The sequence below is a fragment of the Musca autumnalis genome, unplaced genomic scaffold, assembly GCF_047663935.1.
Source record: "Musca autumnalis isolate F117 unplaced genomic scaffold, ASM4766393v1 scaffold_3, whole genome shotgun sequence".
NCBI lineage: Eukaryota > Metazoa > Arthropoda > Insecta > Diptera > Muscidae > Musca > Musca autumnalis.
The window spans coordinates 253,049,692-253,063,309 of record NW_027411866.1 but is presented as its reverse complement, the minus strand read 5'-3'; the positions used below and the strand labels follow the sequence as shown (position 1 = coordinate 253,063,309).

Below are 13,618 nucleotides of genomic sequence, written 5' to 3'. Positions count from 1 at the left end.
GTTATTCAATTAAGTTAGTTTTCAAATGTGTGCATCAATATCTGTGCGATGTTTTACTACTTATTTAGGCCCGATATGTTGCCCTACAAGGCATACTAAGAATAGATTTCCATCCTTATCTATCCATTACAAATGGTCTGTTCCAGAACTGCAAGAATCTACACAGTTTTACTATTTGTTTCGATAAGGTAAAGGGAAAATATTATACGTAAAGAAATTGACAGTTAAAATCTAGTGGATTTCATAAATGTAAACCAAGCATTAGTTACAGTTATATAAACGATTCTTTTCCATTTGCATTTTATTGGAGACTTCATTCAATAAATTCAAATAGCTATCTTTTCTAAATTTTTACCACATTTAAGATTTTATTCATATCATAATTACACTGCACCCCGGTTATCTACCACTCTGCTTAACTGCATTTCCCGTTTAATTTCCTCACAATCAATATCCCCAAAGTTTTTTCATATAAATGAGTTCAAACTGTCCCGGTTAACTACTTTTCGATAAGTACCCAATTCGGATATTTGTCCGTCAAATATTTTCCCCAAAAATACCATTTAATAACACATTTCTCGGTGTATTACTCTCACTGGTGTTTTTCTGAGACAATAAATGTCGATCACTACGTAAATTATGACGAAAAATTCCAGTGTTATGTTATGGTGTTATGCTTATATTAGACCTGAAATGAATTATTCTGCTATACACCTATTTTGACGAACGTGTTCTAATTGTTTTAATTTTTGTAAGTTTGAGGTGCGGGCTACCCCCCAAACGTGGGCCTACGTTGACAAATTTTTGCGAGGATATTTTGTGTATATTGAGGACTCACTGTGCCAAATTGCAGCCAATATGAGTGTAAAATGTGGCTAATTTGGGAAAAATTCCTTAAATAGGGAAGTTCGGTTATCTGGGGGCTATATCAAAACATGGACCCAAATCCCCCCTTTTCAATCCCTAATATTCTATTGGTATAAAAAAGATTTGAGGCAAATTTTGTCATCCTACGTCAATTGGTTCGGCAGTTAAATAGTTTTTACCCACCATTTGGGTAAATACTCGAAGTCGGGGTACCTTATGTGGGGGCTACAAGAAAACGTGGACCTACGTTGCTACTGGTGGGATTTATTTTGGTTGTTAACTTACCGAAAATGTTCGTTAATTACCGAAATTATAAGCATTTTAATTTTACCGATACCCAGCAAAAATGTTGGAAGTTGTTCATGTGGAGTTATGATTTCATTACATCCTTAGATGCAGTCCACACGGAGTTTTGAAAAATGCACTCCATTGGATACAATTTATAAACAGTTGCTTTAGAGCATTGGTGGGCAAATTGCGAGAGACTCATGTATTTTTTACACTTTTGTGTATGAGGCCGAGCATTTCTGCCCAACAGTGCTTTAGAGATCCCTATAAAAAACAGTTGGTTGATCCCAACCCGCCGCATACATTTCTAAGAATTTGTTATAAAATAAGGAAATAAAAACTTAAGTTGCGAACATTTTTGCTGTAGTTCACGAGACGGAAATTTTTAATGGAATGGAGTGCAGTTGGAGTCCATGTCGAAGGCTGAACTAGTGATGGGAAGTCAACATAAAAAACCTTTAGGAAGATGAAGCAAAATCAGATGCGCTTGGATTAATTGAAGAACGGAGAAAGTGAACTCAAATGTGATTGAATTTAATGGAAACTCTTTTAATTTGTGTTTATATAATAAAAGTTCTTTGTATTATTGTTTTACACAAATAATAAATGCATTTTATTTATTCTGGGATATTTCGCAAGGGCTTGCATTTTTATTGCATATTTTATTGCAATCCGAAGAGTGCCTTTAAATTCAATCCAAAACACTACATCAAAAGCTGTGATTTAGATCGAAAATGGAGTGCATCCTAGCTGCGTGCTCCCTTGTAAAATTCATAGAAAAAGATGTACTAAAATGTCACTTGTTCTTGGGATAGTGTTATAAATAAGGTGTACGTGACAATCATCGTTATTTTACTTCTATGTATTAGCATATTCAAGTTTTACCACTTTTTACTCGAAAAGCGTTCCTTTACTTCAGACACGATACAATTCATGGAGGCAGTTTACATCTTTTACTACTTTTGCCGGTTTTACCATTTTCAAAAGTAAATGAACAGACCAATTATAAACCAAATTGACACGTTTTATAAAGAAATGGTGTTTAGATTAAGGGCTGTTTACACTTGGTCTGTTCCTTTACTTTAAAAAATGGTAACAGTGGCAGAAAATGGTAAAAGTGGTGAATTGCCCACATATAAATTGTATGCTTTTTAAAGTAAGGGAACACTTTGCAGGTTAAAAATGGTAAGAAATGGTAACCTCAGACAAGTAAAGGAACAGAGCAACTATCTATCAATATTATATGACACGAAATAAAAACATTCCATATCTACCCACGCAGGCAATGTGAGACGCATTCTTATTACATTTTTGCTGGTGTGGACGCACAAAGTAAATGGCGTAAGGAAAATCCCCAATATTGTACATATTAGCGACTATATAACGATGGAAAATTTCATGTCATATGACATTAGGTGTGTACGATAACTTTCCCAGCAATAATTACTCAGTCAGTTCCAGCAACCTCTCTCAGTGAATTTTACTCTCTCAAGCAAGAAAAATTGCAGAAAGTTATCGAACAGCATTTTGCAAAAACTTGCAAGAAAATCAGCTGTTTCCGAAAATGTATGAAATTTGTTTTTGTTTATTTTGATATTTTAAACCAAACGGAACAAAAACATAAATTTTAAAATTGCAGTTTACTTATTTAATGCTTTAATCCTATCCACAACGCTTTAGAATCTAAAAAATGTACAATTGTGAAATTTTCTTGGTCAAAAATGTTAACATTTCGAATTGTTTACATTGAACAGGTGATTAAAAGTCAGCTGATCAGACTTGCAAATTTTTGCGTGACAAATTTTCCCAGCAAAAATTTGCAAGTTCTCAGTCACAAAACTCTCCAAAAATCTCTCCAAACTCGCTCTCTTTTGCTGGATAATTTTGTTATCGAACAGCATTCAGTAAAAATTTTTACGAATTTGTACAAATTATTGGGTTATCGTACACACCTATTTACATATAGTCTGTTCCAGTACTGCAAGAATCTACTAATTTTTACTATTTTCTTCGATAACAGAAAGGAAAAATTGTTATCGTAGTCAAATATAGTAGCTTCTTGCAGGTTCTGGAACAGAGCAATAGTGTAATAGCCCGTTTCCACGGTACGTCGTTCGTTCTCTATTCGTTGTTCGACCCATAACTACGAATAAATTACTTATTTCCCCACACAAAATTCTATGAACGAACGACGATTTTTCTACGTTGAGAGAATTTATCGAAAAAATTAGTTATGACATGTCTAAATTCAAAATTGAAAAATTTGTTGAAAACACAAAAAATTTTAGAAAAAGGAAAAAAAATGAATGAAAATTAATGAACTAAACATTTTATATAGATGCAGAAGGAAGATGGTTGTGTTTTCTTCTTAATTCCACACACATATCTTGTCCATTAGTTGAAAATCGCGTAAAAAATCAGAAACAAAATGGAAACAAGTAACTGAATGTCTGTATACACAAACATTGTTTTGACATGTCTCTCTCTCTCTCTTTAATTTTGAAAATAAAAACATTTAAAAATATCAGTCTGTTCCAGAACTGCAAGAATCTACTAATTTTTACTATTTTTTCCGATAACATAAAGGAAAAAATGTTATCGGATTAAAAAATAGTAGCTTCTTGCAGGTTCCGGAACAGAGCATATATTGAAAATACAAAATTATTCAGAATTTATGAAAAAAAATGAATGAAACGTGTGTAGTTAAATATCGAAGATACATTTGAAGGAAAGTCTAAAGCAATTAATTTAATGTATATTTTTGCTTTGTTCCAGAACCTGCAAGAAGCTACTATTTTTTACTACGATAACATTTTTTCCTTTATGTTATCGACAAAAATAGTAACAATTAGTATATTCTTGCAGTACTGGAACAGACCATTTATGTGTTTCCGGTTCAAATTTTCGTGAAAACAAGGAAACAAAAATGAAGGAAATTTTATGTATGTTTCTGTTAATTACGAATGGTGTCGTGGAAACGGGTTAATTCGTGTACGTCGTTCGACAGTCGAACAACGTAATTGAAACGCTCGTGTGAACATGACATTAACTACCCCTTATATTGCTTTGGTCCAGGAACCCTATTTGTATAAAAATAGGGTTTCTGGACTAAACAATGAGCACTTCTCATTATTCTATACGAATAATGGAGACAAGGTAAGAACCTGTATTGTAGCTAGGAAAAGTCTAAACCTTATAGCCCGTTTCCACGGTACGTCGTTCGTTCTCTATTCGTTGTTCGACCCTCAAATACGAATAAATTACTTGATTCCCCATACAAAATTCTAAGAACGAACGACGATTTTTCTACGTTGTTCAAGTAGAAATACTCTCCGAACAACGATAAAATATGTCCCATCTCTAACAAATGAGAGCATTTATCGAAATAAATTAATTATGACATGTCTAAATTCAAAATTGAAAAATTTGTTGAAAACACAAAAATTTTTAGAAAAAAGGAAAAAGATGAAAGAAAATTAATGAACTAAACATTTTATAAAGAAGCAGAAGGAAGATGGTTGTGTTTCCTTCTTAATTCCACACACATTTCTTGTCCATTAGTTCAAAATCGCGTAAAAAATCAGAAACAAAAAGGAAACAAATAACTGAAAGTCTGTATACACAAACATTGTTTTGACATGTCTCTCTCACTTTAATTTTGAAAATAGAAAAATATAAAAATACATTGAAAATACAAAATTATTCGGAATTGATGGAAAAAATGAATGAAATGTGTGTAGTTAAATATAGAAGATACATTTGAAGGAAAGTCTATTGCTTTTCCTGTTCATTTAATAGTTGTGTTCCAGAACCTGCAAAATAGTACTATTTAGTACTATTTTCACAATTTTCTGAAAAAATGCGTTCCCGTACAACAGAAACTGGCAAAATTAGCTTTTCTCTTTAAATAAAAATGGCTCTGAAAGGCTTTCTCTTCTGCTATTTTCTACTACACAAATTTGGTTGTGTAAAAATTTGTAAATTTGTCAAAGGGAATATTTGACATTTTTGAAAGAACAAAAAATAAAAAGTCAGAAGCAAAACATCAATACAAAATAATTTTAAAACGAATTAAATTGAAATTTCGGTAATAGTTGTTGAATCTTTCAATAAAAATACGTGGTAATGAACTAGAAAATGTAATCAAAGCTCATAACCATTTAACAATTTCATCCCTGCAGTTCAACTACGGCAATTATGACCAAAGCTTTACACATTTCCATGTAAGAAACCATGATCGTGTTTACAAGACCTCTAAAAGAACATGATTTATATTGTTCAAGTCCTTCAACGTTTTTAGCTTCCGCTACAACAATATCCTTGGTGGAACAAATGGTAGACATACAAAAAGCCTAATGCTTTCTTCCCAGACGCCAAATGTTACCTTCCTCCCAACATCAAAGAATAGAAAGACAGGATTATCCCAGCCGATTCTATTTTAACTGCATGCTATAAGTCAGTCGATATGCCCAATCGGAGTACTGAACATAGTTCGACGCAACATAAATGAGGTTTTTACACAGGCGGAATACCCAGATATGTATGTGGTTGTATTACACACAAGTGTTAAATTCAGTCCATCCAAGGATATCTTATATTTTCAGATGACTTGCCCATTTCAAGCTCTGACCTGCGTGGGCCCCATGGGTAAGATGTTCGTTCCATCGATGGTTATGCCAAGGGCGAAAAATTTAGTGGATCCTATTGGTGTTAATAATATTGAATGCAACTTTAAGATGTTACAGATAATGCTTTTAAAACTGACTAGCGGTGATACGACCGAAGGAGTACCCGAACTTAATTTTTTATTAAAATGCTATTTCAATAAATCTTTAGAGGAATTATGAACATGATTTTTATTGTTTTCATAGTAAAAGTCAACGTAATATATATGTTGGAGGGAATTGTCGCTTTTATTAACATATGATTTCTTAAGCTTGTTGTTCAAAATATGTATTTCTTGTTGGATGAATTTGATATAACTGTTCCTGGGGACTATCACCTGCCTTTTGTGAACAGTTTGGTCCTCTACACTCGTTCATTAATTTCTAAATGAACAGCAAAAACTTGCATCAGATATTGTTCTGGGCACATAACGATATAAAAAGGAAATAAATACATTTAAAATCTCAAGTCGTTGTATGTATATATTTTTTATTTTTGCATGACATCTGTCATATTTTATTCTTGACATATTAATAAACTTTACTATATTTTCCGTTCCTGTACTTTTTGAACAAATATTTGCTCTGAGAACAAATTTTATAGTTTTCTCTTTTGCTATTTTTGCCATTAAAAAAGTACAGGAACGAAGCTAATGTATATTTTATGTGTTTTCGGTTCAAATTTTCGTAAAAACAAGGAAACAAAAATTAAGAAAATTTTGTTAAGTTTCTGTTAATTACGAATAGTGTCGTGGAAACGGGTTAATTCGTGTACGTCGTTCGTCAGGCGAACAACGTAATTGAAACGCTCGTGTGAACATGACATTATTCAACTCTACAATTACAGTGATGGCGATACGACTGTAGTGAGGCTAGACGAAGTTACCGGTAGGGCTTTAGTTCTGGCCTCGGTCTACATGCCGTATGAGGCTCCCGACCCACCTAGCGGATTGGTGCGCAAACTAGTGGAGGAGACGACGGGCAGATGCAGGTTGGTGATGGGCTGCGATGCAAATGCACATCACTTCCACTGGGGAAGTAGAGACACCAATGCGAGAGGTGAGTCCATATTCGATTTTATTTTAGCTAATAATCTACGAGTATGTAATAGGGGTAACACTGCCACCTTCCATAATAGGGTAAGGGAGGAGGTCATTGATCTCACCCTTACAAATATGGAAGATACAGCCATAGTGGACTGGAGGGTATCGGAGGAGTGCTCCTTTTCAGATCACAGAGCGATACACTTTCAAGTCCACCATGGAAGTAAAAGGCAACCGCCTCATAGGAATCCAAGGAGGACAAACTGGGAAATCTACAGCTCCCTCGTTTCCTCGAGGTTGTGTGAGTTCCCTGAACCACGCACAACGGAGGAAATAGATGGCCAAGTTGCAGATCTCACGCGTGTCCTCCAGGGTTGTTATGAGAAGTCTTGCCCATTATCTTATCCTGGTAGGAGAACTCAACCAGTCTGGTGGAACAACGAGCTAGCAAAGCTTAGGAAAAATAGCAGGAAAGCCTTTAATAAAGCTAACAGCACCAAATCTGATACCGATTGGAACCTCTACAGAGAGAGTTTCAATCGGTATAAAAGTGAAATCAGGAAAGCTAAGAGAGACTCGTGGAAAAGCTTTAGTGAATCCATAGAGGGGGTTAATGCAGCAGCGAGATTTCGTAAGGTGATCTCGAAGGACCCTAAACCCTTTGGGAGCATCAAACGGGATGACGGTACCTGGACTAACTCCGCTCTAGAGACTCTAGATCTGTTGACAGGAACACATTTCCCCGGAAGTGAGGATGCCAGCTCGAGTACACCTTGTGTGGACAGAAGCAGGACCCGCACTCCGGGGGAAGTGGCTCTTGTCAATAGATTAATAAGCCACCACAAAATCTCATGGGCGATTAGTACTTTTCAGCCATATAAGTCTCCTGGACCTGATGGAATCATTCCAGCGATGCTTCAGAACGCACCGACTGTTTTGATAACCATTCTTCAGAAGATTTTTAGGGCTTGTTTACTACTATCGCACATACCGGCACTGTGGAAAGAGGTAACAGTGACCTATATTCCCAAAGCTGGGAAACCAAGTCACTCACTGCCGAAGGACTACAGGCCGATTAGCCTTTCCTCCTTTCTCTTAAAGACTTTGGAAAGGTTGTTAGACTTAGAAATTAGAACTTTCTTCAGACGAGACCTTATTAGCGAATCACAACACGCTTATATTAAAGGGAAATCAACAGAAACAGCTCTACATTGTGTCGTGGGTTATATAGAGAAGAATATGGTTGAATCGAATTTCACCTTGGCTGCCTTTCTGGATATAGAGGGTGCCTTTAACAACGTGAAACTCGAATCGATCCACTCCTCTCTTGAATCGCTGGGTGTCCCCCCTATCCTAATAGATTGGATTGACAGCATGCTTAGAAGCAGGCTTATCAATTCAAATATTGGGGAGAGCTCCATTAGGAGATCTGTCACCAGAGGCACACCGCAGGGGGGAGTCCTATCGCCCTTGCTCTGGCTACTGGTGATAAATGGGATACTCAGGGAATTCGACAATCTAGGAACTAAGGTAGTTGCTTATGCGGATGATGTGGTCATCCTGATTAGCGGGAAATTTCTGTCCACATTGTCTGATTTAATGCAAAGAGCACTTGCCAAACTCTCACGCTGGGCTCACACCAATGGACTTGGCGTGAATCCGGCAAAGACAGAGCTGGTGCTCTTTACTAGAAAAAGAAAGACAGCCGAGTTCGTTCCACCAACACTAGATGGAGTGCAGCTAAATCTTTCTACGGAGGCGAAGTACCTGGGAGTGATTCTTGACCATCAACTTAGATGGAAAAGGAACACGGAGGAGCGCACTAAGAGGGGTCTAATTGCACTCTATTCTTGCAAGAACTCAATAGGTAGGAGCTGGGGTCTGAGACCACATATCATACACTGGTTGTTCTTGACAGTGGTATGCCCCATTTTGACCTATGGGTGTCTTGTTTGGTGGCAGGCCCTGAATAGCAAGTCCAATTTGTCCAGGTTAGCTACTGTGCAAAGATCTGCTTCAGTTCTTATTACAGGAGCAGTGAGAAGCACCCCTCAAGCGGCACTGAGTGCAATACTGAACATCCAGCCACTGGACATTTCTGTTCAGTATCTAGCATCCCGTAGTGCCTTGAGGCTCAAGGAGCTTAATCTTTGGCGATCCTCTGGGTCTGGACATGCTAGTATCTTACACCAGCTCAGCGGTCTGATCGGACTCAGTGACGTAGGGAGTGTAACTGACTACATTTCGCCTTCGCTGGATTTCGATGCAGCGAAGGTCTCTATCCCTGACAGAAGTGAATGGGAGCATGGCAGGCCACTACCCGATAGCCTCTCCATCTTTACTGATGGTTCTAAGATGGCTGAAGGTACTGGAGCGGGGGTGTACTGTGAGGAGTTGAACATTAGGCGTTCATATAAACTCAATACAAATTGCAGTGTTTTTCAAGCGGAAGTCTTCGCAGTATTGAAGGCCCTGGAATTGGTAGTAGGACTGACGGATCAAGTAGGTAGGACAGTCACAGTCTACGTAGATAGTCAGGCTGCCCTTAAGGCGCTTGGGTCATATACTATCAAATCTAGGATCGTTCAAAATTGTAGGTCCACCTTAAAAACATGTAATTTAAGCGTAAACCTTTGTTGGGTGCCAGGACACTGCAATGTTGAAGGAAACGAGATTGTTGACGAATTAGCAAGGCGTGGTTCCCAGTCCCCTGACCTTACGGTAGAGGAATATGTCAGGCCACCGCTCTGCCACTTCCTCGGCAAACTCAGTCAGTTCTATGCAGAGAAAACCGTAAGAATTTGGCAAGACGCACCTGGTTGCAAGGTGTCGAAGTCAATCTGGCCGGCAATCTCAGGGCGTAGAACTGCGTCCCTTCTCTCACTATGCAAGTCGGAAATCAGAATAGCTACAGGGGTCATTACTGGCCACTGTAGAATAAGATCTTTGACATGTAAGTGGGATGATAATAACATTGAGTACTGTAGGTTATGCGAGGATGAGGAGGAAACAGAGACAATCGAACACCTTTTATGTAGATGTCCTAGACTGATGGCCAAAAGGCATAGACTATTTGGTGTACATGTGATTGACTCTCTATCTTACTTCTCCTCTATTGACCCTACTATCCTGGTGGTTTACTGTAAGAGTCTAAAGTGGCTCTGGGGCGGGTCAGAACAGGCTTAACACAGTCTAGGAAAATAATCTCTTTCTCTTCTTCTTAAAACAATCTGTTACTCTCCTTTACAATTACTCACTCTTCTTATTCTTTTCTCTTTTGTCTTATCATTTTCACCTTCCCTCCTTCCCATCTTTCCACCTAATCCACAATCTCCTCCCACATAGCTCACCATATCATCATAAACAGCCTGCATCATTATCTGCAGGCCTACAGCACCGTTCAGAATATAATCTGCAGTCTCACAACATCATACAGAATCGCTCACAACAAGGAACACATCACACCATCTGCACTCACGCACCACCGTATACCGTATGCACAAATCACCATATACCCATCAGTCACACAACACCATAATCTGTAGTCACGCAACATTATGCAGTCTCGCCAATAACAAGAATCACATCACACTTTCCACTACACATCAACATCATCAGCACTCACACATCACCACATAGCAGCATCTAATATCATCTCATCCATAGTCCACATTGAATCTTCCCTTCAACACTATCCATCATCCATCCATAAAATCCACAACCGCACACTTTATCATCATCAACAGCCTTGTATCAACATATGCACCATTCAAAACATACATCATAACTCATGACTCCTGTACACCATCATCACCACACGTAACATCAAATAACAAATCCATAATAATAAACAACATATCACACTTCTACTGCACACCATCACCTACTATGTACACTTCACCATACAGCAGCATCTATAATCACTTCATCAAATACGACATATATACTTCAATAGTCAGGATGATCACAATGGACCTCAAGGTCTCCGAGTGGAGTGGCTGCCAGCATGGCAGCTGCGCATCCTAAACCTAACCTAACTACCCCTTAACTTTGTTCATCAGTACCATGGTACAAGTACACAGGTAGCCGCATCGGCAATTGTTGGCAACATAAGATGTCAAAATTTGACATCAATTCAATGCAATTGACACATTATGTTACCATCAGCTGGCATGATAATGCTACCTGTATTATTATACCATGATCAGTACAACAAATAATAGCTCTGTTCCTTTACGTGCAAGAATCTTCAAGTTTTACCATTTTTTTACTCGAAAAGCGTTCCTTTACAATTCAGACAACATATAATTCATATGAGGGAAGTTTACAAATTTTACCATTTTTGCTTTTGCCACATAATAGAAAATCGATCCTTTGATTTTCTATGAAGTCAAAAGTCGACTTCGATTTTTAGATTCCTCAAATCAAAAAATCGAGGAATCGATTACTCGAAAATCGACTTGCGTATCCCTACATTGAACCAAATGTGGGATTTTTTTCCGGGTGATAAACTAAAAAGCGTACCAGTTTTTGGGGCAAAACGCGAAAAGAAGTACTGGCAACGCTGTGTGTACACACACATACACACTGACAGCACCAACGTCATTTATAAATAAAACCAAAAATAAACAAACATTTTTTTGTTGGGAGATGTGAGATTATTTTTACGGACAGCATAGCTCCAAGAACATTTCGCTGTTGCTGACATACATTAATACGTGGTCGACTTGAGGTTAAAGCAAGCTTTGCTTAACCAAACAACGAATGAATGTCTTCTGAGGTGACGTTGATAAAAACAAAATTACAAAATAGCCGTTTCTCCAAAGCCACAATAACAATGCACGGCCGGAGTATAAAAATCAATCGGGGTCCTGCGGCAATCGCTGGTATTGTTGTCCTGTTTTTCCTATTTTATGTGTTCAGTGGTGGCGAGCAGGAACAACGACCAGCCATGTATGGAATGTTGAGAAATCAAAATAAAGTCAATATGCGGAAGTTGCTGATAGGTGCCATACAAGCAGCCCAAAAAGGAGGTCTCGAGATTTTGGAAGTGGCCAAGAGCAGAGATTTGAAGGAGAAAAGTAAGGGTAAAACAGATGAAGGAGCCAACGATCCATACACGGATGCTGATGGCCGTTCACATTGCGTTATGAAGCAGGGTTTACACCGGATCTTTCCACGTGTCACAATATTTTCGGAAGAGGATAAGGAAAGTTGTGCTGAGGCAAATACGTTTGATTTGGATCCTACGGTGTTGCATGAGACAGCTTCAATACCGGATATATTGGTGGACATCAAGGATGTTACTGTGTGGATAGATCCTTTGGATGCAACACAGGAATTTACAGGTAGGTGGTGTGGTGCATTTGGTGTTATATAATGGTCAATAATAGCTGAGATTAATTTGTTATTTACTTCACTTTCAGAACAACTCTATGAATATGTTACCACCATGGTGTGTGTGGCTGTGCGAGGTGAACCTGTAATGGGTGTTATACACAGTCCATTCAGTGGCCAAACTGCCTGGGCATGGGTTGACCATTCCATGTCGGAATATTTATCACAGATCCACCCCGATCATCCAAACACAGATAGTCCAATTATCACTGTATCTCGTTCCCATGCTGGTGATGTTAAGGATTTGACACGTTCGGTATTTGGAGTGAAATCGAATATCTTAACTGCAGCTGGTGCGGGCTATAAAGTGCTACAAGTTGTTGCCAATAATGCCACAGCCTATTTGCATTCAACTAAAATCAAAAAATGGGATATTTGTGCTGGTGATGCAATTCTAAGGGCATTGGGTGGCAAAATGACAACCTTGGATAATGAATTAATCGATTATGGCCCAGGGGAATCGCCGGTGAATGCTCGAGGTCTTTTGGCCACAATTGTAAAGCATGATGAATATATTGAAAAGTTAATGGACTATAGAAATAGTCATAAAAAGAGTACCAAACAGCGGTAGTAAAAGTTAACATTCCCACCCTGCCTCATAAAGAAAAAGCCAGAGGATCGCTGTTCCTATGTAAATGTAGCCGAACAATTTAAATAGTGTTTTAAGTTAATTTATAGTACGAAAGAAAGAAAATATTCTAACGAAATTTATGTTTTGCCACAAAATATTGTTCACTGACTGTACCACATACAGAAATCAGGGGTAATACGAAAGAAAAAATAACAATTTCGAAGATAAACAAATACTACGAAAATTATTTCAATGGCTGCTTCAAAATCAAGATTTGTTAAGAAGACATATCAAGAAATCAATTATCAAAACAAAATAGTTTAATATGGCGGTGAGTATTTACTTCATATTCCACATGTTGTCTACATAGGTAGTTCTTTGTTTTTGCATTTCACTTTGTTTTGCCAAACATTTCGTATTCAAAGAAAAACCTGTTTCTTAAGAGGTCATGATCTTCACTTCAGAATAAGAAAGAAAACATAATTATGTATGTACCTTTATCTGTATGTATCGGTGATTTGCTTAATGTTTGGTATATGCGTCTATGTATTGATTTTCATAGATACAACACTTCCCTCCAAACATTTTCTATCGCTTGCTTGACGCAAAAGTCACTGAAAACGGATTGTTGCGTCTACTGCGACAGTCGCATTTGTTTCCGAAAAGACAAAAATGACTAAAGAAACTGTTCCACTTATGCGGTCCAAACTCTATTTTCGCTTCCGTCACTGTTGTATGTTTCTTATGCGATTCAGTTGGAGTGTCGGAAGAGGGGCACTTTGAGTGTG

General features: G+C 37.8%; 1 protein-coding gene across 1 annotated transcript; it reads left to right on the top strand.

Moving 5' to 3' along the window:
* Positions 1-11,390: 11,390 nt before the first annotated feature.
* Positions 11,391-13,063, top strand: LOC141399345 (putative inositol monophosphatase 3). Its single transcript, XM_073977865.1, has 2 exons — positions 11,391-12,210; positions 12,289-13,063. Exons 1-2 carry the CDS (start codon positions 11,631-11,633, stop codon positions 12,828-12,830), a joined length of 1,122 nt encoding a protein of 373 aa, XP_073833966.1. The 5' UTR covers positions 11,391-11,630; the 3' UTR covers positions 12,831-13,063.
* Positions 13,064-13,618: the final 555 nt, after the last annotated feature.